Source organism: Lytechinus pictus, chromosome 3 (genome assembly GCF_037042905.1).
Source record: "Lytechinus pictus isolate F3 Inbred chromosome 3, Lp3.0, whole genome shotgun sequence".
In the NCBI taxonomy this organism is placed as follows: Eukaryota; Metazoa; Echinodermata; class Echinoidea; order Temnopleuroida; family Toxopneustidae; genus Lytechinus; species Lytechinus pictus.
In genome coordinates this window covers 40,213,558-40,238,151 of record NC_087247.1, presented here as the reverse complement: position 1 = coordinate 40,238,151, position 24,594 = coordinate 40,213,558, and the positions used below count along the sequence as shown (strand labels likewise).

Genomic DNA, 24,594 nt, shown 5'->3' with positions numbered 1-24,594 from the left:
TTCGGTCTCTAAGACTCGTGACTCTCTGAAAGTTAGTTGATGGAACGAGTTATAAGTAGCAATTCCTCCTCAGTCACAACCGCTTGTTAATGCACCGTACATAATTCTTAAGAATCTTATTAAAGCCGTAAAGGGGGCAACATCCCGCCCCATCCACGTTAGAACCTTTGCCTTCCATTCGCCCCCCCCCCCACTCCTGCTTTCAAAATCGTGATATCGCTACAAGTTGTAGGTCATGAAACGAATTAGTATAGAAGAGAGAACGAATTATGAGAGAAAAACCTGCCCTGACACCATTATGATTATGTGCCACGTATCATTTGAGCATCTCATCGCTCCTTTTTATTTTCCCACCCACGATAATAATCATTCCCTGTATATTTTTCAAAAACAATCCATTTATATCAAAGTCATCATTGTATACATTTAGTTTATATGATATTTGCGGTCCAATCAGATATTCACCTAGTACATCTTGTTTGATCGCTTCATTTGCCATTATCTAACTTTCCTTGTTTTGTTAAATGTGCTAAGGGGAAACTTTATTTTGTCTTTACCGATTTCTCACTCTTGTTTCCTTGACTTTCAACTTTGGCTCTCAATCTCAGACTTTTTCTTGTGCCTGTTGTAACACCCTCATGACCACGATGGCATTCATGTTTGACATCTGCATGTTTGTCTTTTTCATTCGGTTCCGAGTTGGCCATCTCCGAATGTCTTCGCTTTCTCGATTGCTTGTTTGGTGAAAAGCTGTGTAAAATGTCATCTATTTCTTCAGCTTTGGATGTGCCTGATATGGTTTTCTCTCTTGTCATTGACACTTTCCTAGACTTTCTTGATTTTGATGTACACGATGTGCGAAACACTTGATAAAAATCATCATCATCTTCCTGTGTTATTCCTAAGATGTTGTTTGTTGATTTGTTATTTCTCGCTCCTCTTTTACCAGAGAGCTTTTTCGATTTTAGTTTGTTTGATGGTTTCACATCATCATCATCATTGGGCGCAACTTCCTTTATTCGTTTTACATGCGTAGTCTTCCTGAATTTCCCGATGTTTTCCAGTTCGCTCTTTGACACATCACTCTCATATCTCAGTTTTTGACATTCAGGACACCATGTCGTCATCCGCTTCAGTTCATCTCCAAAAATCCTCTCATTGTCTTATGACCATCGGGACATTTAAATTTCCAGTACATTTTTAACCAGGAGCCAAATTTTTTGTACTCTGTCAACTCTTCCTCCCATTTTAACCAGTCCTTTGTAAATCGCAAGACTTCCGTTGCGAGTTGCACTGCTTCATCTCGGGTCAAATTACTTCCTAGCTCAAGAGGATGCTTCCGACATGCATACAATACTTCATTCTTGACAATGTTACCAGCTCCTGCGAAGTATGTCTGGTCCATGATGGTATAGCATACTGGTATTGGTTTCTGTAGCGCTGCCGTCGCCTTTTCGACATCGAATGTCTCGGAAAGAACATCGGTTCCTTCGTCTTTGCATGGTCCGTCAACAATACGGATGCTGCCGCCGTAGAAAACGAGAAATGTCGTATCTTCAAATAGAAACTCGACCATAGGATTCGGAGCTTTCGGTGAGTCTAACCTTTTTGCTCTCTTCGAACGCTTTGAAGGTTCTTTATATTCGTTCGCGCGAAGGCTACCCCACATCAAGAAGTGATAGCGATACCAGATGGAGTCTTCTCCGTAATCTTGGTCTTTTTCTCGATGATCATGCACCTTCCGCGTTTTATTCCTCCTGGGTGTGTCCAATTCCTTGTCACTTGTGTCCCCTTTCGAAAAACCCTCTTTGAGGAGTTGAAAAAACAACTGCTTGCCGTAAACGACAACATCGTTGATGAATGCACCTCTCCATCTCTCGCGTTCCATAACTTTGCTGACTCCTTTCACTTCCTTGATGCGTTTCTTGAGGAATTGACGAGCGATGTTACCCCACCGTCTAACGCTCGGACCTTCGGGCATGATGCTGCCGGCGACACACCTGCAATCAACAATAGACATTTGTGAATATAATTTGAAAGACAAACATGCCTGTGCCAGAAAACTGCGGTATAATTTTAAAATTCGACACCTATATAGCCCCCCCCCTTCAAATTCATCTGAAAAAAAAAATTTTAATCATCAGCGATGATGATTGGATCTATCATACTAATACCAATGTATTATGATGTATCTATAGTATACATAAAATTATCGATTAGTATAAACGTATATGCAAATCTAGGGGCAGGCGAATGAGTATATTATAGCCGCACCCCGGGGCCGCACCCTCCCATTGACGTCGCGCAAAGGGAAAATGGAAAAAGGGATAAGAAGGGGAGAATTAAAATAATGATGATAAAAAGAAGAAAAAAAAGACAAGTGTAAGAAGTTAAGTGGATAAAATAAGGACATGGGGCAATAGGAAACTGGAAGAAATAAATAAGGTCACTAAAGGAAATAATAAATTTTCGCTCGCGCTTCGCAGTTTTTTTTTTGAGATACGAATGCATCCTGTTCATGATCTCACTAATGGAAAAGGGTGCTTAAAATGTCCTTTTCGGCATGTTCAGATCTGGATATAAAAAAAATCAGCTTACGCTTGCACATCAAAGTAAGATATATTCACATTTTCATACAAGTCAAACATGTGCTTAAAACATTCTCTTTTCAGGACAGTATCAAACATTTTCAGCACGATCGCGCTTCGCACTAGATCTGCATCATGCATACAGTATATAGCCCGGATATGTAGGCCATGAAAGATATGCCACCCCCCCCCCCCCCACTGAAAATATCAATCATGAAGATAAAAACCTGAAGATAATCTTTCATGATTCAAGGCCTGGGCAAGTAGAGACTAACATAACGACCGACTTTATGGATATGCTTTGAGTTTCATCTAACTCCTGATATCGGTCTTCTGTACTTTTTTTGATAATATCGGTGACATAAAAACAAATACGCCCCCCAAAATTAACAAATAATATATAAGAAAAATCCTTAAACAATTAAACATGAATCATTTTCGTTTATCACAAAGTTGCTGTTGAAGTTGAATTGGCGTTGCACAGCGTCTACCCGGCGTCTACCCTTATACATGTAAATAGATATGGTCAAGTTCGACCAGGGCTTCTACTTCTACGACAATACTCAGCAGGATCCATAAGTCAGGATGTGGATCCAGCTGATGCAGTCGCTTGTGGACTACTCCAGAGGACTTCTGTAGGTTCTGTATAGGAGTGACTCCACGTCCCGGCTCCACGTGTAATTGCAAATGACCAAAAAATGCAACTCGACCATGCCGACGACCACAACAATCATATTACGATATTCTCTTGACCCTACAACGCATTTTCGACTTACAAAAAGCGAGCAGAACATTCATCGGTCACCTCCTACAGATTTCGGCATCAGTTCCTTTAGCACTTCACCAATACACTTATATCTTGACCTTTCGTATGTCCAGAGAGTTGACCAACGCTCCCGCACTCTTCGCTTGGACGTGTCCGATACTGTATACAACAGACAATAACAAAAGATCTAATCAAATGTTGTATTGTTTGTGGCCCCTGTTTAATGCCGGATGGGCTGAATGATGCCTGTTGAGTATAACGTCGCGCCCCGGCAGTCGTGTGAAAAGGCCGCCAGGGGGTCGATGTTTGCAACAAAGCCTGTACTTTGTATACAGTTAGAAACTCTATTTTTACATCCTTCCTCTGGCTCGAAACAAGCTTCTATATTTTCCTTCATTTATTTTTTAGGTGAATAAGCTTGATATATGTCCTCGATCCCCGAATCTTTGATTTGACGATTACATTATACACAATGAATAATTACACATTACACAGTTTGTGTCAATTGTAAAGAATCTACTTGATGAATAATGTATTGACTCTGTGCATAAGCCATTCGAGACCCTTCATCAGGTACCTATATCATTAACATTTTTTTTCACAATATCGAAATATCATACGGCCTTATTTAGAACATTTAAGACGTACAACTAACAAAGTAACTTTATCTACAAAAAAAATCAAAGATTAATTCTAGTGTAAATGGGACAAAATATATGCCTACTTATGGCAAGTTAGGGTAGTTCGTAAACAAAGGCATGTACATCGATTTTAGTTCCAGTCTTAAGGATGACCACCCCCCCAAAAAAATAGTAAAAAAATAAACACTGTAAAAACAGACGTACAGAGAGACAAACAAACAAAAAGGGTAAACGTGGATGAAAAATTTTCAGCCCTCACCCTACCCCGCAGACAAGAATAGAATCTGCTCCCAAATAGATCAAGTTGTAATTTTTAATAGTTTCCTTCTCCTACGGCAAAATATACCCCCGGCCCCCGATGTACTTAATTTTTAATTCTAGAGCGTTCCTATTTCCGGTATGACGAGGCCCTCCCCCTTTGTAAAATAATTAATATCGAATTAAGACTGCCATGATAGCTTTTTATTCAAGCTCCCTTTAACTCTCACGTGTTATATGAATATATTTTTTTTTTACTTATTGCTTTATATTTTGGTTATACTCATAGCAGGGCTCCACACTAACCCTTTTTTTCTACTGGTCCAACCTATTCATGTCGGACCAGTAGATACCCAGTTTTTCAATTTTTTACTGGTCCGAACCTAAAATCTACTGGTCCCAAAAAATAAAGAAAACATTAAAAAAAGGTGTGAGTTTATTTTGCTGTCCTTTCTTGTTACCCCCCCCCCCCAAAAAAAAATGAAGGAATGAATGAATGAAAGACAAAAAGAAAGAAAGGAAGAAAGAATAAAAGAAAGGAAGGAAGGAAGAAAAAAGCAAAGGTAAAGAAAGGATAGATGTGAAGGAAGGAAAAAAAGAAAGAACTAAAGAAAGAAAGAAGGAAAGGAAGGAAAGAAAGAACAAAAATAAGAAAGAAAGAACGAAAGAAAAAAAGGAAGGAAAGAAAGAAAGAAAGAAAGAAAGAAAGAAAGAAAAAAAAAGAAGGAAAGAAATGATGCAAGCAATAAAGAAAGAAAAAAACAAAAGACAGAAAGTAATGAAAAAAGAAAAAGGAAAGAAGCAATAAAACAAGAAAGAAAGGGTAAAAGGAGAGATGGAAAGAAGGAAAAAAGAAAGAATAAAAGAAACGAAGGAAGAAAAAAGTAAAGAAAAAATGTGAAGGAAGGAAAAAAAACCAAAGAAGGAAAGGAAGGAAAGAAAGAACAAAAGAAAAAAAGAATGAAGGAAAGAAGGAAAGAAATGAAGCAATCAATATAGAAAGAAAGAACAAAAGACAAAGTAATGAAAGAAAGAAGGAAAGAAGGAATAAAAAAAGAAAGAAAGGGTAAAAGGAGAGATGGAAAGAAGGAAAACAGAAATAAAGGATTGAAAGAAGGAAGAAATCAAGAAAAGGGAAAATGATAGAAGGAAAAAGGAATGTTGGGAAGGAATAAAGAAGGAAGGAAGCAAGCAAGCAATATAAAAAAAAGAAAGAAAATGTAAAAGAATAAATGAAAGGAAGAACAAAAAAGAAAGACCAAACTTCAAAGAAAGAAAGGAAAGGAAGCAAGCAGTAAATAAAAGGAAGAAAGAAAAGGTAAAAGGATAGATGGAACAAAGGGGAAAAAGAAAGAACAAAAGACAAAGAAGAAAGGAAGGAATGAAAGAGAGAAAGGGCTGAAAGAAGGAATAAAAACAAGAAAGGGTAAAGAAAGGATGGATGGAATGAGGAAAGATAGAAAGTAACAAAGAATGAAGGAAAGAAAGGGGAAAAGAAGGAAGGAAATTAAGAAAGAAAGAAGAGATAAATATAGGATGGATGGACTCAAGAATTAAAGAAAGAAGGAAATCAAAAAAGAAAGAAAAAGAAAGAGCATTAGAAATAGAGAAAAATATTAACAGGACAGAAAGAATGAAAGAACAAAAGACAAAGAAAAAGGGAAAATTAAAAAAGAAAGACAGTAAAAGAAGAGAGGGAAGAAACAAAGAAAGATTGAAAAGAAAGAAGGAAAGAAAGATTGAAAGAAAACAAAGGAAGAAAGCTAAAACTATCATCATAAATAAATTATCAGTTTCTTTTTGGCTCAATTAAAATATACTAGTACTAGCTACAAAAGAAACCAAGTGTATCAACACACACACAAATGCATATGTGGGGCTATCATGTATTCAGACGATATCACTCGAAACCCGATCTCTTTGAACTAAAACAGAAGTGAAAATTTCTCCTTTTACTGCTTACAAATGACAGAGTTACCCCAATTTTGGCAATTTTTTAGGAAATATGGACATTATAAGAGCTTTTCATTAGTGTGAAATGTGAATTTTGACAGTTCTGTGAGAGATTTCTGCCAGAGGTTAGCCAAGCAAGCTTCGTCCGTGCAGCCAGTAGGAAATTTACCATGTGGGCTGTGTGGCTGGCTAGCCACGTGTACACTGTATGTTACCCTATCAAAATTGCATGCGATTCATTCTGTGTGTGTTCTGTGTGTGAATGCCAGAATTCAACGGGAGGAAAAGGGTTCGCAATTTGAGTCATGGAATATTTTTCATGTTTATGTTGGACTAGCGAATTTGACCATTTCTGAAAAAGTTACTGGCCCAACAATAGTTTTTATTACTGTTTATGTCGGACCCATAAATCTTGCTATTTTTGGAAAAATTACTGGCCCGACAATATTTTTTACTGGTCATGTCGGACCAGTAAATCTTGCTATTTCTGAAAATCTACCGGTCCGACAGTGATTTTTACCGGTCTGGGACCGTCGGACCGGCGCTAGTGTCGAGCCCTGCAGTCATAGAGATGTATACATCTCTATGGTTATACTATATTCGTTCCTCCCACATTCTACGCATCTTCTCGATTGCTTCCCCACCACATTTTCGTCGTTGTTTGGGTTTGATCACTCTTGTTTGGCTCCCTCTGAGTTGAAATCAGGAGAGGCATTTCGTGCTGATGACCGGGCGTTTCCGATCCTGGTAGTGTAGGAAGTGCGATAAAAGATGGTATGTATTATTTATTTTAGTAAAAAATAACTTTGTGAATCGATATTTATCGTATTTTCACTTTATATGTAACCATTGGCAGTCAGAGGCTTGTTGTCAAGTTTACTGGTAACGCCCTAAAAGGTGTCTAAATTGAACGCGGAAAAGGATGTCGAATATCTCACTTACGCCTTTATGGTCGAGGCACAGTTCATCCACGGGAGCGTTCTGGCCTGGCTTGCCTGGTGGTCTTCGCTACCTGTCCGTGCTGCGCCGCTGTCCATTACAATTGACTTCCGGTTATCCAAATAATTTTGACATCCCAATATACCATAAAATAGATGCCTTAATCATGTAATTTAAATTGAAAATATGTATTGTACAAAGTGATCCGAAACAGAACACACAGAGTTTCAGCTTCATAGTTCATACAACTTGAACTATTACAACAAAATAAAACTAAAACTAAGTTTAACAATAACATGTTTAAAACTAACCCAGAGAGCTCCCGCCCGCGCAGCGGGCGGGAGCCCAGAAGCTTACCGTGTATTTGACCATATTCACCGGACTAGGGTGATTTATGGTCTAAATATTTCTCCAAATGAATTGTGAAAACAGAAAGTATACAATTACCACGATTATATGGATGAAGGTCTAACGAGTGGCAGATTCCTGACATCTGGGCACAGTCTGGAACCTCAAAAAAACGAAAAGTTCTCTCCTTCTACCCCGTCTCGATCGGCCATTTTTGTTAAAAATCGTAACAAAATGGCCGATCGAGACTGGGTAAAAGGAGAGAACTTTTCGTTTTTTTGAGGTTCCAGACTGTGCCCAGATGTCAGGAATCTGCCACTCGTTAGACCTTCATCCATATAATCGTGGTAATTGTATACTTTCCGTTTTCACAATTCATTTGGAGAAATATTTAGACCATAAATCACCCTAGTCCGGTGACAATGGTAAAATACACTGTAAGCTTCTGGGCTCCCGCCCGCTGCGCGGGCGGGAGCTCTCTGGGTTAGTTTAAAACCTGGCAAGGCCTAGCCAGGCGGCTTCTAGAGAGTAAAAATCATTTACTAACGTAAGGTCACTCTCATGAAGCCAGGCCTTCTATCCCATAGACCCACACAATGGAAGCCAAAACCTGAAACTTTCACCCCCGAGATTTCTACTTTCCTTCTAAAAGATCTAGCTCTAAATCATGTACATGGGATAAAACTTCATTTCCGACATTTCTACGCTCTCGTTGTTATTTTTAAAACAAGAATTCATCAAAAAAATGAAAAAATATTGTGAAAAGACGGAAGAGACTTGCCCGATGTTTACGCCGCCATCTTGTTTCTTATTGTACTTCCCCAACGTTACGGACGCGAGCGTCATGATCCCAAAGTCAAATTCGCTTTACAGAATTATAAAGTAGGTCAAGGGTTTTGCTTGTATCGTGATCTCAAAATTCCATGACGATAGACTAGTGCGCGCTCGGCTGAAAAAAAGTGTCGTGAAAAATTGTGACCCTAATTTGCATGTCACGATCGTTCTGCAAAGCTTTAGAAAAGAAATCAAGCAGACAAAGGTACATGTAAGATAATTGTATCAAATGGAGGTTAAAATGCCATAAAATTGGTTAGTATCACATGTTTGGAGACCTTTGATTTCTGACACTTAACTCTCATCCCCATTTACCGAAAGTAGTACGTTAGTGCGAGCCCTCGTGTGTAATCATTTCTCCCAATTCGGGCCTTTCGTGTTTTGTCTAGATTTAATTTTTTTTTAAGGTCTAAATGACATTATATTATCTTGAACGATGGCCTTTATTTTTGTTAGACTATAATCTTTCTTTTGTTACAACAAATTTTCTAATAAAATTCGAAAATATATGTTACCGATGATTTATTCCTTTATTTTAAATTTGTATGTTGCTGCCCTCTACGTTAGTTGAGTTAGGCTTTTATCAAGGCTTTCTGATTAGAATTTTCTATATCCTGGCCAATCAAATGCGAGCGAAAAGTTCTGAACGAACGCACATAGACAAGCGCAACGCAGGGGCAGGTATCGCGATATATGGCGACTGGTAAATACGTCTGTAAGGATGATAACGTCATCCAAGATGGCAGCTTATGATGACCAACGAAAGGATCGAGGATGCCTATGTTTTGATCATCATTTGAAAGGAATTAGCGGTAACCCGGGGGGGGGGGGGGGCACTCAGTATATAATGCTTGGTGGGTATGTGCCGTGGAGGGGACCCCCACTTTTACACTCAAATTTCTGTTCAAAGGCATAGCCAAGGCTCCACATTAACTTTTTTTGGTGGTGGCCCGTTCGGGCCACCAAAACCTTCAAATAATTTTTTTTGGTGGCCCGATATTAAAGTTTGGTGGCCCGAAAAATATAAAGAAAAACATCAAAAATGAATAAGTGGGTATAAATGGTTTAACCACTGTCAAAAAAAATGAAAGAAAATAATAAAACGGCAAAAAAAAGTGTGAGAAAATTCCTTCCCTAAATTTGCCAAAATGTTGGAAAAATTCACATTTCATATGAATGAAATGCCTTCTCAAAGTATTTACTTTCTCAAGAGTTGTTTAAGAAATCATTTATAAACAAGAAAGAAAGTAACTGTCTGTTTATTTTTGGCTAGAAAAGACCGGAAAAGACACAGCTTTGAAAGAAACCAAGTAACAACATACATACAAATGCACATGTGGGACTGTGATGTACTCACCTAAAGATGTGTTTTTATGTGTATTATTTTCATTTGGAAATCGGTCTTTTTGAGTCAAAAGAGAGGTCATGATTCCTCTTTTTAATGCTAGCAAATTATCAGGATACACCAGATTTTAGCAAAAAGGTCTGTAGAAGGGCATTTCATTGGTGTAAAATGTGACTTTGGCTTGGATTTTCACAGTTCTGTGGAAGATTTCTTAGCAGCAACATTTCGTATTGCAGCTCCCTGAGTCTGAATAGGCTGCTAACGCACAGCTGCTTCAAGCATGCAAAGCTCACGCCAGCCGGCCGGCACAGCCGGCTGGATAAAAGCTACTTAATGCTGTAGCGGCAGGCCAACTTTGTGTGTAGATCAACAAAAAGGGCGCATGACAAACTGGCTTGCAATTTGAACTGTAGAAAGTTGATAAATGCGTGCAAAATGTGGAGAAAAATTGCGCTATTCTGAAAATTATTGGTTGCCCGATTCGGGCCACCAAAACTTAATATTTTTTAATTAATGGTTGCCCGAGGTGAATTTCTGGTGGCCCCGGGCCACCGGGCCACCGCTAATGTCGAGCCTTGGCATAGCATTTGTTTTCTTATTGAGAAAAAGAACAAAGAAAGCCACTTGAAAGCTTAGTATTTCTTCTTATCGAGAAAAAAGGAGAAAGAAACAAAATGAATTAAACATTTGGCATTATCCCACACTGACTTCTTAATCATGATAATGCCATCTACGACAATCAAGCATCAATACATTGAATAAATACCTTGTAACACCGCTCTCCCTAGACTCGCCTTGCCCTTCGTGGTCTAGCGGATACGTCTATGGACTAGACAAGTTTGGCAGGGCTCCACATTAAACCTTTTTTTTCTACTGGTCCAACCTGTTCATGTCAGACCAGTAGATCCCCAATTCTTCAATTTTTTACTGGTCCGAACCTACAATTTACTGGTCCCCCAAAATAAAGAAAAATATAAAAATAGACTTCGAGTTTATTTTGCTGACTTTAATTGCTTTTATTGCCCCCCACAACATAATTCATGAGAGCCATTTCTCAATTCTGGGGAGCCATTTTTTAAGATGCCAGAGCCATTTTATAATTTACAAAAGAGGGGAAAATATCATTTGTATCAGTATAATGTATTTTTTACTGGTCATGTCGGACCAGTAAATCTGGCTATTTCTGAAAAACTACTGGCCCGACAGCAATTTTTACTGGTCTGGGACCATTGGACCATGGCGTCTGTGAACTGAAGATCATAAACAGGCAGCACAGGATGAAAAACTCCCAGTAAAAATATTAGTTTTTACAGCTAAGTGCTGATCATTTAAGCTTTTCGCTATGAATGAACAATGAAGAGGCATGATACATGTAGCTCAGTCGGTATAGTGGGGTTACGGATTCCGGTGACCAGGGTTCGATTCCCACCAATGCACTAGTGCTCTTTGGTAAGGCATTAATCCTCATTACCAGGTCCCTCTGAGATGACCTCAAGCCATCGGTCCTCTAGTTGCTTGCTTACAAGCATTCATGCTTATCAATCAGGTAAAAATCATCACCATAATTTTTACTCTTTCTGATTCTTGCAGTGATTTTAGCCTTTGCATTCCATACAATGAGTTCTTACACTACACTTCCTTCCAGATTTCACTTTCATTGTCAAGATTTTTTGCGTAATTATGTTGAGATGATTCACACCCCAGGACAGGGTGATGTCATGAGCTATCATTAACATGATCGCTATCACAATTCTGAATCCAGCTTGGTGTTGGAGCTTGGTTCAGCAGTATCACCTAATTACATGTACTTGTACTGTCCAGTGGTCCCTCAGACACAATTTTTACATTTCAATAGCAAATAAATGAAGTGTTATTGTTGGCATACTTTGGTATACCAGGGGCTAGATAATTAATATTGGTCTCATTTTAAAGCTTAATGTGACTACATGTTTATAATAAGAAGGACGACACTCTTCACATGGCAGTTCAATTCACTGATTATCAATAATAATTGATTTAAAAAAAAAACATGAAAATCTTCATTCATATAACATACCCAGAAATATCGGAGCGGGACATATTATGAGATGATTTTTCAGCCGAGTGGAGACTTATTTTCATGTAATTGGTGTAATATTTATATGAAAGCTGAGTGCATGTATAAAATCTACCTGATCGTTTCTGATGGTATAAACTCATTTACACATAGATTTGTGTCATTGCCCTCAATAAAATGAGGAAAAATTGGCGGTGCTTGATGGGTGTCAGAAGCGGTGGACATTACATGTAAATCGATAGGATCGTTGCTTTGCTAGTATGCATAAATTTGGTGTATATGGGCTTGGCCTTTGATTTTGGTTTCATTTTACAGCTAAATGCACATGTCTTGACAGTGCACCTCTTCATTCATTGATTTGTTAGAATTTTTTTTAAGTGATGAAGAGGGTAAGTTTTAGATGTTTGAAATATGCAAAAAATGTTCATATCAAAATGTCCTTGATATGGTAAACGAAACCCTTTGATTTATGTATCATGATCATCTAACAGAATTTCATACAAATACCATATATCACAAGACATGGTATGGGTCCTCAAAATTAAAAGACATGAGCAGTGGGATACTCCAGGCTGAAAACAACATTTGAGCAGATAATAAGATCAGACAAAATCGGACAAGGAATAACAAAGTTATGACATTTAAAGTTTTGCATTATTTCACTGAATATGCATGTCCCGATGAATATGCACTTTATGTATAAAAATATAATATATAAATATGTGAAATAGCCATCTCCCACACAATGTGAGGGACCTACAGTATGCGCTATAGGCTGAATGTATCATTCCCCACAAAAGGGCCGGGGGGGGGGGGGATTTTGGAAGATTTTTATGTTATCAAATTGCACCAAAGTTGTGTTGATTATGATAATTCTCAAACTAATATCATTCATAGACCCTTATTTTGAATTTTGATGAGATTGTTTTATTGATGGTTAAAAGATGAATTAATTTGGGGGGCATAGGTTCCCTGTACAGAGTGAAGGAATGACTTCAGTCTATGGAAGAGGTGTAATGAAGCAAGTCCAGCAGAACAACCGACAAAACAGACACTAATGCTTTCGGTAGACCTAGCAAAAGACTTGAATGGAAGATTGCTACTTCATCCCATTACTTGTATATTCAAGTTCTTTTTGTCTAAAAAAAGAATAATAACATTAACCCTAAAAGAGCCGGGTTATTTAGAACCCTCTCACAGCCGGGGGAGGGGGGGGGGGTGGATTCTGCCCCCCCTGAGATCTCGGCCTTTGATTGCGTGAGTGCCACAAAAATTTGCACAGTGTCACTAGTGTGTGATAAAATCTACAAGGCTGTATGGTTAATTTTTTTTGGAAATAATAAGATTTTTTATTTAATGAATTTATTATGCTAATTTATGCATGAAATAAAACATTTGCTCTAATCAACTATCATACGGCCCCAAAATTCCTTCTTTTTATTCACAGACTCTTTGTAGGATCCTGATCAAATGTACTTAAAAAAAGAATTTGGTGTCAGAATTTTTTCTTATGTATTTCCGTGTTTTTCTACTTTTTGTTTTTATTGTTTTTTTTTGTCTCGCCTGCGAAGCAGAGTGAGACTATAGGCGCCACTTTTCCGACGGCGGTGGTGTCAACACCAAATCTTAACCGAAGGTTAAGTTTTTGACATGAAAGCATAACTTAGAAAGTATATGGTCCTAGTTCATGAAACTTGGACATATGAGTAATCAAGTATCACTACACATCCTGTGCGAGTTTCAGGTCACATGACCAAGGTCAAAGGTCATTTAAGGTCAATGAACTTTGGCCAAGTTGGGGGTATTTGTTGAATTACCATCATAACTTTGAATGTTTATTGGTCTAGTTCATACAACTTTGACATAAGAGTAATCAAGTATCACTGAACATCCTGTGCAAATTTCAGGTCACATGACCAAGGTCAAAGGTCAATGAACTTCGGCCATGTTGGGGGTATCTGTTGAATTACCATCATAACTTTGAAAGTTTATGGATCTGATTCATGAAACTTGGACATAAGAGTAATCAAGTATCACTAAACATCCTGTGCAAGTTTCAGGTCACATGACCAAGGTCATTTAAGGTCAATGAACTTTGGCCAAGTTGGGGGTATTTGTTGAATTACCATCATAACTCTGTAAGTGTATTGGTCTAGTTCATAATACTTGGACATAAGAGTAATCAAGTATCGCTGAACATCCTGTGAGAGTTTCAGGTCACATGACCAAGGTCAAAGGTCAATGGACTGTGGCAATGCTGGGGGTATTTGTTGAATAACCATCATAACTCTGAAAGTGTATGGATCTTGTTCATAAAACTTGGACATAGACTAATCAAGTATCATTGAACATCTCATGTGAGTTTCAGGTCACATGACCAAAGTCAAAGGTCATTTATGGTCATTGAACTTTGGCCATTTTGGAGGTAATTATTAGATTGCTGTCATAACTTTCAAAGTTTATAGATTTAGTTTATAAAATGTGGATATAGGGGTAATCAAGTATCACTGACAAGTCTTAGGTTGCATGATCAAGGTCAAATGTCATTTATTGTCAATGAACGTAGTATTGTATCATTATCTGAATGGTGTTTTTTGTGAATAATTATTTTATAGTAGTTTTCAAAGTCAGCACTGCTGCTATATTGAATCACGTGATGCAGGTGAGACTGCCAGAGGCGCTCCAGTTGTTTCGATGGAAATCGTTGCAGACTGAATTCTGATCATGAACAAGACAGAATTGATTAAGCTTAATCAGTAACAGTAGAAATAATGATATGTTTGTGAATTGTGGCTAAATACACAATTTGCATTAGATTTGTACATGAATTCACTTTTTTGAGCAGTTTTGGGTCTGACATGCACTTACATGATGTTGTGTAATTTTGCAACCGCGTAACTGGGCATTGCAAATTTGGTCTCAAAAGTTGTGCGAGATTTGAAAGTAAAAAGTCAGCAAGCAGCACGGTTGAAAACTTTCGTGCGGCGGATTTATTGTGAAAAATATAGAGGGGGGGCAAAATCCTCCCCCCCCCCCTCCCAGGTCTTTTAGGGTTAAACTTCAAATCACAACAGAAATGCCAAAAAGTGCAGAGACCACCATCTGAATTGAAAGCTTGATATTGATTGAGATACATGTATCATTGGAAAGGGAAGCTTGTAGCTCTTGAAAAAAAAAAAAGATTGTAAGAAAAGAGAAGCCATGGACTATGCACATGAGGAAGTAGTGTAATCTCTTCATTGCATTCATGGACTCGTTTCAATAGAACTTCATGCATTGTTTCCTACTATAGATTTGCAGATTCCCTGTACCAAAGTAAAGGAAATACATGTGCGTGATTTACTACCTCTTACAGCCATATCCTTAGAAATTCACTCTGATATATTATACATAGTGTGTATGTTCAATCAGGAAACTAGAAGTGGTTCCTGAACATGAATTGATACTTCTTGTAAAAAAAAAATGTAGGCCAAGAGAATATGAAACAATGTTCAATTTGTGCACCTGAACTGGCAAAACACATGTATGTAATATTGATGTCTACAGGTATATTCTTGTAAATCTATCAGAAGTCTCAGAAAGGTATTTTTAATGGCATTTTCCTAGTTTTAAAATGAATATTCTCATAGAATGAATAATTGTAAGCCCTTTGTACTATGTGTAGAAGAAACTTGACCCCAAAATGATAATTTTTATGTGGGAGATACCATTTTGTTCAGCTTTGTATTCCCTCTTTTTTTAAAATTGATTCCCACTTTTCAGTTATTCTCACATATTCATTTGATAATAAAGTAGAAGGGCCTTCAGTAACTTTGCTGAGTGGATTTAAGGATTCAGACATGGCAATATTATTTTTGGCTGGTTATTTTATTATGATAATTGTATACTTTTGTTATTATTATTACATCATTATTATTATTGTTATTAGTATAATTATTATTACTACTTCTACTACTACTACTGTTATTATTATTATTATTAGTAGTAGTAGTAGTAGTAGTAGTAGTAGTAGTAGTAGTAGTGTTAGTGGTAGTGGTGGTGGTGGTGGTGGTGGTGGTATTGTTATGATAATTATTATTGGTGTTATTGTTAATAATATCATAATTCTTATTATTATTAATTATTATGATTATCATAATTTGACTTTTAGGCTGCAACACTGAGACCATACCTTAATGCTGTTAGGTCAACATTGACTGCTGCTATGTGCCTAGAAAACTTCTCTTCACAAGTTGTTGAAAGACATAACAAACCAGAAGTAGAAGTCAGGTGAGCAAAAGAAATTAAATATGTCATCGTTTCTCAAATGGCAAGTCCACCCCATCAAAAAGTTATTTGAATTAAAAGAGAAAAATCTAATAAACATAACACTGAAATTTCATAAAAGTTGGATGTAAAATAAGAAAATTATATTTGTCTTATAAAGAATCAGTGACTGAAACGACAGTGCGGATGAACACCGACAATTTGTGGGAAGAGGGTTAAAACAATTATTTTTAAAGGATCAAAATCTCAAAATATAAATGTCCAAGTGACTTTAAAGAAATTTAGATTTATGAAAATATCTATGGATCACATTTATTTGATTTTTATTTGATACATTTTACAATGGCGCTCAATCAACCAATGGCTGTTTTTGAAAGAGACTGTTAAACTTTTAAAAAATTAGACATAGATGAGGGAAATAAAACCTGTTTTTTAATGGTCAGTTCTGAAATATTTTGACTTATGTGTTTTTTTCCTTATGGATGGTTAACTAAGGCAGACATGACTGTATATTTTGAAAAAAAAAGGTAATAGATGGATGGCCTATTAAATTTCTATTTGATGTTTCATTTCATTGTACAGGAGTAGTAAAGAATTATTGTTGGCACCGGTATCAGTGAGCAGGAATGAAAGAGAAAAAGTTCTAATAGAAGGTTCCATCAACTCACTCAGAATAAGCATCGCCATCAAACAGGTTAGAATCACACTTGATACCACAAGGGTTTTATCTCATGAAATCATTGTTCAGATTGCAACTAAAACTGTAAATCCCATGATTTCAACTACATTTTGATTAGTTCCTGACGCACTTGTGGTTTCTTGTCATTTTGGGGATTACATTGGTAGTTCATTGATTGATAACAAATTATCATTACAAATTACTAAGGTTGAATTCACTTACAGTTCATTTATTAACTGGTCTCATACTTATATTGGTTAGCTTCCCTCTTACTTTTCCTCTAATTCACCTAAGAATATTTGAAGGGACTTAACTTCATGGGCAATGTTACATTTGTTTCATTTTATTTCAATCTCGTACAAAGAGGATGTTTATAGAGTATTCACAATTATCCACATTATCCAGAAACAAAGGAAATCTTATTACAAACTTGACCCTTTTCCATATTGTTCTTTCCATTTTCATACATTTCTTAATAAGTCAATCACATACTGTAATGGCAAACTGTTTTCTATTTATTTTATTAAATTCACCACTATTTTTCTTAATACATCAGTGGGGTTGGGAGGTCTGGAAGTATTTCATTTATTTTCTTATTCTTAATTCACAAACATGTTGATTCTTGTCAAATTTCCCATGATGTTCACAGTATTTTGTTCCCTATTTCAGGCCGATGAAATTGAGAAGATCCTTTGTCACAAATTTACCCGTTTCATGATGCTCAGAGCAGATAACTTCTTTATTCTTAGAAGAAAACCTGTAGAGGTAAGTTCTTATATGCATCACAAATAAATGTTGTGTTTCTAGCACATTAACAATACAAGGAAGGGGAAAGAGTGCAAGAAATGCATCTTGTACATGAAGAAACTCATGAATATGAAAAAAAACTCCCATTTCTGGTTTCTGCTGAAAAATTTTGATTTTGATTGGCAACAATTTCAGCATGTATTACTTCATGTAGCTACCATCGGCCATTTTGTCAGCTTTCATCCAAACAGTCATATCACAGATACGACAGTGCAAACTCATTTCAGAAAAAAATAAAAAACTTCAAAGTTTACTGTAATTTCCACACTGTTGTCCCCAGCCTCTTAAGATTTTCATAGGTAGAAAAATATGATAATAATAATAGCTGGTTTTTATATAGCGCTTTTCCAATTACGGCTCAAAGTGCTTTACAGCATATTATTACCCCGGTCATTTGATTAATTTCAATTCCGCACGAAAAGTGCACAATTTCTACTCCCTGGGGAGCATTCCTTGCATTCATTGCAGCCTCATAATGGCACTGGCAAATTCAAACTTACAATAACTTTCGCATCCTATATGGTAGGAATGACCAAACATTTGCTTGACATTGGTATCTTTATTTTACATAACACCAAGAATCATAGAAAATATTGCAAAGAGCTATAAGCTTGTAATTTTGGTTTGAGCGGTTTAGAGTTTACTTGTACAAAAATGCCATATGTAGAGAATACAACAATGCTGACCGCATTTTTAATACATGTGATCAGCAAAATGTCATATCACTCTTTCACATGCAAAGTCAGTGCATGCAGATACGACGGTTTGCCTGACCACGCTTTTGGATATTAAGTGCACGAAGCTGTTGTTTGCTTTGCTACAGTACACGTTTCCAATGGGATTTGTGCATTTTATCAAAAATTTGTATGGCATCGCCCTGAAAGTCCCACATATCTCGGACTAAGCTTAATTGCTGTCTAGAAATTCAATTAAGTATAGAGTAGGTCTTGTACTGTCATTTTCTGCAAAAATCACAAAATCTGTTTTTTGACCAAAATTGACTGATACGACAATGCGGATGAATGCTAACGATTTTGAGAAGAGGGTTAAAACTCTATTTAAAAAAGGGATTGAAATTTCAAATTGAAAATATGGTGAGTAAATAACGACAAGTATACCTACTTATCAGGAATTGTTTTCTCTTAAGCACTTTTTCTGTCCAGGTAGTTATCAAGATTTAACATAGGTAGCATACAGTATTGATAAACTGCTCATTGATTTTTGTGTTTCCTTTTAAATTTTAACTTTTTTATGGTCTGCTCCTGTGCAGGGATATGATATCAGCTTCCTCATCACAAACTTCCACACAGAGCAGATGTTGAAACACAAGCTTGTTGACTTCATCATCCAGTTCATGGAAGACATTGATAAGGAGATCAGTGAAATGAAGCTCAGTGTCAATGCTCGTGCTAGGATTGTTGCAGAGGAGTTCCTCAAAAAGGTAAGAGACTGTTTTTACTTACCACATGAAATCTTGCTGCAATGATAATCTCTCAGATGCGCCAATCAGCGAGGTGTCTGTATCGGGCAAGTCCTGTGAAGGGATGGCGTAGACGCTAATAAGGTTTCACTGAGCATGGTTGCTTCAGAAAAAGTAGGTCATCACAAGTAATGCAACCGGGCTATGCAACAAGCGCAGTGCTTTATCTATATTTTGCTTCTGAATCTGAATCAGATATTGTTCTAACTTATCTAAAGTAGGATATAAAACAAATATTCCAGGTTTTTGTTTCAAAGTATAGAGGGAATTATTCATCCTTGGTTGTACTGGCAATATTACTATTTTTCCATTTGCCAGTCCTACCTCTGTAAAATCATTCCCGCTATATACTTCCTCAAATCCTAGTATGTTTATATACTAGTTTGATTCCAATTATGTCCAAACTCTGAAATGGTGCATGAATCATCAAGTGACTTTAACATTGATATTCTTACCATAAATAAATAATAAAGATGTGGAGCGTTGTGGCCCAGTGGATTAGTCTTCGGACTTTGAAACAGAGGGTCGTGGGTTCGAATCCCAGCCATGGCGTAATTTCCTTCAGCAAGAAACGGATCCACAGTGTGCTGCACTCAACCCAGGTGAGGTAAATGGGTACTGGTAGGAAGTAATTCCTTAAAAAGCTGTGTGCGCTACGAACGCCTAGCTTAGCCGGGTAATATAGGAGCGCCTTGAGCACCTAACAAGGTGGATATGTGCGCAATATAAATACCCTATATTATTATATTCATCTTAGTGCAATAGGTAGTTAATAGCTACAATTTGAATACAATAATTTAAGATATTAACATTGTATGGAGGTGCCTTGGCCGAGTGGTCTGAGGCGCCTGACTATATGTGGAAAGTCTGGGGTTCGATCCCTGGCTGCATCACATATGCCCGTGAGCAAGGCATTTAATTGACAATGCTCTTTTATCCTGCTTTCAAATAAATGAAAATGCTATACGCGTTCTTGATAACTTGGTGTGCACCTGGTTTTTTTTTTAAAGCTTTGTCACTGTACAACAATTTTAGAAGCAACCCTCTACTTTGTAATATGTTGTGTTATTGATATCAATAAAAACTTGTTCTTTCTTTCTTTCTTCTTGTTTCAGTTTTGAGGAATAGTACATCTTAGTTCTTCATCATGTCTTTTATACACCAAACCATTCAGAGTCTGGCTCCCCTTGCTGTACAATACATTCCTTGGACAAGGAGAAACTTTTTACACCTTGTACTCTGACTTTAATACTCTACCAAAAAAGCACCAAAATTTAGATGATGCTTCATTTCTGTTTATTTTTTTAATGAAGTTCAGCATTGCTATTTTTAGGTTCTTATTCTATGTCTTTATTCATTCTCTATCTCCTATTTCATCTCTTCATTTTCTCATTGGCCATTTGTTAGGTTACCAAATTTAATGCACAGCTTATCAGTCAGTTACTTGGATAGGGGTGATTTAATTTTGTGATTGTTACACTCAATTATTTCTTGGTTGACTTTGCATAATTCACCTAGTTCAACATTCTACTTTAAAAATGTCTTTTTAATTCATCATGCACCTCCCAAAGTCAAATTCGCTCCAGATACTGTGTTTGTGATCTTTCAATGAGTAATGTATTTGCCAGCATTCTTGATTTTGAAATATTATCATTTATATTATTAGGCGAATGGAATCATTAGTATTCTAGTGCTTGACAACAGAAAGGTTTGCATTAAATTTGATGACATGAGAATGGCCATTTAATGATCACTCATCTTATGTTGTCTCTTCACTTATCCATTCATCTACTCAGTTCTTCACTTCTTCCTTTATCTCTTTGTCTATGACTTAGAAATTGATAATTGCCTTCCATTGGCTTAGGGTAAAGAAGGATGATCTCTGTATGATGATTAACATGTGTCTTATATTGATCTTCAGTCATGGTATGCCATACAAGAAACAACAAAAGGGGGCCTGCTGTTTAGGTGATATAATCGTACTAGACTATCCTTTATCAATGTAGAAAATGTACATTTCCGTTGTACTGTATCTTTAAACATAGCATTATGAATACTACAATGAGGTGAAAGAATTAATGAATTGAAGATTTATTTATATAGACTATCGATTTGAATGCCCATACTAATGCTTTTGTTTGTTATTGTGTTCATGTGTTGTCCAATCATGGTGCATTGGAAAAGTTTACTGTAAATCATGGTTTCATTTTGTTTTGCATATGGAAGATGGTCATCTAGATAAGAAATACATTAGTAATAAAGTAACCTTACTTTCGATATGAAGAACCTATCTATAAAATGCTCTATAGCTTTCATTTTGTATTGAATAGTTAGGACCGTCCACCCATTTTGCAATACTCACCAATATATCCAAGGTCCAAGTTTTTAATTCCGTATACATTTATCATTGCTATGATACTACTATTTTTCATAAGATTTTGCCAGTTTTACTCATGTGCAAAGATTTTTTCTTTTCAAATTCTTTATGAACTCAGATGACAATGTAAGAATCAAAGCATGCACATCCTCTTATTGTAGCCAATATCCCTCATTGTGAAGAATTAATTCTTGTTAAGTTAAAAGTTGCTCTAAATTGATCTTGTAGTCCCATTAGATTATTTCTCACACCTTGTTGAGATGTGTAAACCAATTGCGTCAGTGGGGAACTTAGTGGCTGATGTATTCCAACAATGGAAAATGGAAGAATAATTCATGAAGGAATATTAAATTTCACCTACTGAAAAAATTGCCGAATGTGAATTGTAATCCCATAAGTATGCATAGCCTGTGCTAAAGGGTACCCTTGAAATAGAGTGATTGGACCACTTGTGAACTGGTGTGACCTTTTTATGATGTAGCATTTGTGTTTTTGCTATTCTCACAAGTGTTTAGAGTCTCTCAATTGATCTCAACGAATGAAGACATTTAAAGGAATTATTGTAAGCTAAGTAAGCATGAATTAACACATAGTACATGTGGCCACTCTTAAAGATTACTTAGGTGCACCCTGCCTGGAGGGTTTATAAGTGCTTAACATCTTTTAGAGGCAATTATGTTGATAGAATACTTCAGATTTTGAATATAAAGCAAATAATCACATTTTAATTTGGTGATCTGGACATACATGACATCTTTCCAAAGGTTTGCTACATCCCTATCACGTTGGAAGATAAATCCTTTCTCATCATCTTTACCAAGGTGCTAAATAACACTTTGTTATTTAGAAGAAAACATGTCATGGGTCTTGAAGACAAGCCTAAGGAACCATTAATACAACTTTTTTATTTTGTCTTCAATATGCAAATGTGATCATGATTGCCATAGTGTAAGTCTATACTAGAGAATGAGTTTTATTGTACATAGATAGGATAAGCTGATAGTAATTATTTTGTACTTAAAATCTAATGTCATCTTTTACTTCCAAGATTCAGTCCTATATTAGGGGAGGGGTGGTGACTGTCATGTATTTGTCTTTGTACTCTTCGTAATCTTATTTGATCATCTCGGCAATTTAGATCACAAGTCCTCATTCAACTCAAGATGATACTTACATGTTACTTAGGCAATGGCATGACCTGACATTGCACCATGTGAGAGACAATATTACCAATTACCGAAGATTTTCCCTACTTTCTGTGAAGGATTTGTTATATTTTATTTACAATAAACAAGAGCAAATTACAAGAGAAGGGAAATGAGGCTGGGAAAGCCAAGTCTTAAAGGCACTTGATAGCACTTTTAGTACATAAGGTACTGAAGCTGAGTCCAAGATGGGAAAATTGGGCTGAATGCCAGCTTAGAGCCAACCCAACTCCCTACAATTTTGATAAAAAATAAAATGCCATATATGTGAAATTTAGTGCCACATGCAAGCATATGATCTACTCTCTTTCAAATAGTTAAATGCACAGTAAAGGGTTTTTTGTGTATCATTGTTCATTGTATAAATCAAATTGGGTTTGTAGTTCTGACCTGTACAGTCCAGTTATGTGCATAGATTTAAAAGAATGAATATGAAATGGACAATGTAGAATATTTGAGTGTTTAAAGTGCCTCTTATTAATGTAGGCAGACATTTTTTTCATTTTACTCGAGCCAAAAAATAAGGAGACATTTTCCAGGATGTTTTTGTCTTTTTTTTACATGTTACATACTATATACAACCTCTCTCTGGCAACAATGCAACTGATTTATCACTTACATTTATTCTCTTAATATGCATTCCAGTCACAGAGTTGCTGGCCTCCAAACAGGAATGCAATGTACAGCTTGTGTTTAAGTCTTGTTGGACTGTCCTGGAGATGTTAGGTTGTGGTTAAGACAGATGGGACATGATTTTAATGAAAGCTTACAAGGGGTTTGAGAATGACAAGATGTAAGCATAATTTCATCTGAACCTTCTTTGTAAAATCATTTGGAATGCATTGTTGAGTGACATAAGATCAGATCTTTATTTTTTCTGCCAACAACAAAGTAATCTCCTTACTGGTTTGTTAGAGGAACCAGTAAGTTGTTTGGATGGGACAATACTGCTTGCCAAATACATATATATGTCCAAATGTTACATTCTTACATTGCACAGGAAGTCTGCATATAACAGACTATACAAAATTAACACTATTAATGAATTTAGTGATCGGGCTAATCTTTATTTTTCCATACATCTTCCAAGTCTGGAAACCCAATACAATTCCATTAATTCCATAACATGTTCTCTCTAAGTTTTAAAGTGAAAATATCAGGTATGGTTTTGAATGCATTGTCCCGAACGTTTAATTTTTTTTAAAACTCACAATGAAATGTCAGTGGTGACATTGAAAAAAAAGGTAATCATTCAATATATGAGATATATTACTACAATGCTTAAATTATGAGTACATGTATGTGTATGTAGTGTTTTTTTTTTCAGCTGTTGATTTTTCTTAAGTTGTGAAATTTTCTTTGAAAGAAAATAATTTGTAGAGATCTATTGTGTAATTTTTTTTTATTATGGAAACTGGAAAATGGTTTGCTTTTTTGAATCATGGTATTATATACAGAGTTATTAAAATACATCTTTGCACATAATTCCCCCAAATCTTTGTCATTCTTTTGTGTGTATGGCTTATTGCAGGGTTATTGGACCCTTTATGGAGGAGAGTTGTTAAAGAACCCTAATTCTCCGGGGGGGGGGGGGCCATAATGGCCCCCCCTCGACAATTTTCACGATATATCTGCTGCGCAAATTTTTTTGACCTTGCCGCTCGCTGACTTTTTACTTTCAAGTCTTGCGCAAATTTTGAGACCAAATTACATTACGCAACATTATGTAAGTGCATGTCAGACCCCAAATTGCTCATAAACGTGATTTCATGTACAAATCCAATGCAGATTGTATATTAGCCAAAATTCATAAATGTATCATTATTTCTACTTTTACTGATTAAACTTGATTAATTTTGCCTTGTTTATGATCAGAATTAAGTCTAGAACGATTTCCATAAAAAAAAACAAAAAGTAAAAACATAGAAATACAAAAGAAATTAAATAAACAATAAAATACATAAGAAATCGGTCTTGGTACCAGAATTTTTTTCGTTCACAATTGTTAGGAATGCTATAAAGAATATTTTCACCAGAAAATAGCATTCTGGG

The 24,594-nt window shown here is 36.3% G+C and overlaps 1 protein-coding gene and 1 pseudogene across 1 annotated transcript; one reads left to right on the top strand and one right to left on the bottom strand.

The window, feature by feature from the left end:
• Positions 1 to 441: 441 nt before the first annotated feature.
• Positions 442 to 3,454, bottom strand: LOC129257252 (endonuclease 8-like 2; annotated as a pseudogene).
• A 2,666-nt stretch (positions 3,455 to 6,120) lies between these two features.
• Positions 6,121 to 24,027, top strand: LOC129255427 (actin-related protein 2/3 complex subunit 4). Its single transcript, XM_064097048.1, has 6 exons — positions 6,121 to 6,980; positions 15,879 to 15,997; positions 16,577 to 16,688; positions 17,343 to 17,438; positions 18,751 to 18,921; positions 20,076 to 24,027. The coding sequence occupies exons 1-6, from the start codon at positions 6,978 to 6,980 to the stop codon at positions 20,079 to 20,081; spliced, it is 507 nt and encodes a 168-aa protein (XP_063953118.1). The 5' UTR covers positions 6,121 to 6,977; the 3' UTR covers positions 20,082 to 24,027.
• The last annotated feature ends 567 nt before the right edge of the window (positions 24,028 to 24,594 follow it).

Bases quoted from the DNA above. Each gene is read 5' to 3' on its own strand.
- LOC129255427 (XM_064097048.1), top strand. The intron at 16,689-17,342 runs GTTAGAATCACA...TCCCTATTTCAG, and splicing joins TAAGCATCGCCATCAAACAG to GCCGATGAAATTGAGAAGAT. The intron at 17,439-18,750 runs GTAAGTTCTTAT...GCTCCTGTGCAG, and splicing joins TTAGAAGAAAACCTGTAGAG to GGATATGATATCAGCTTCCT.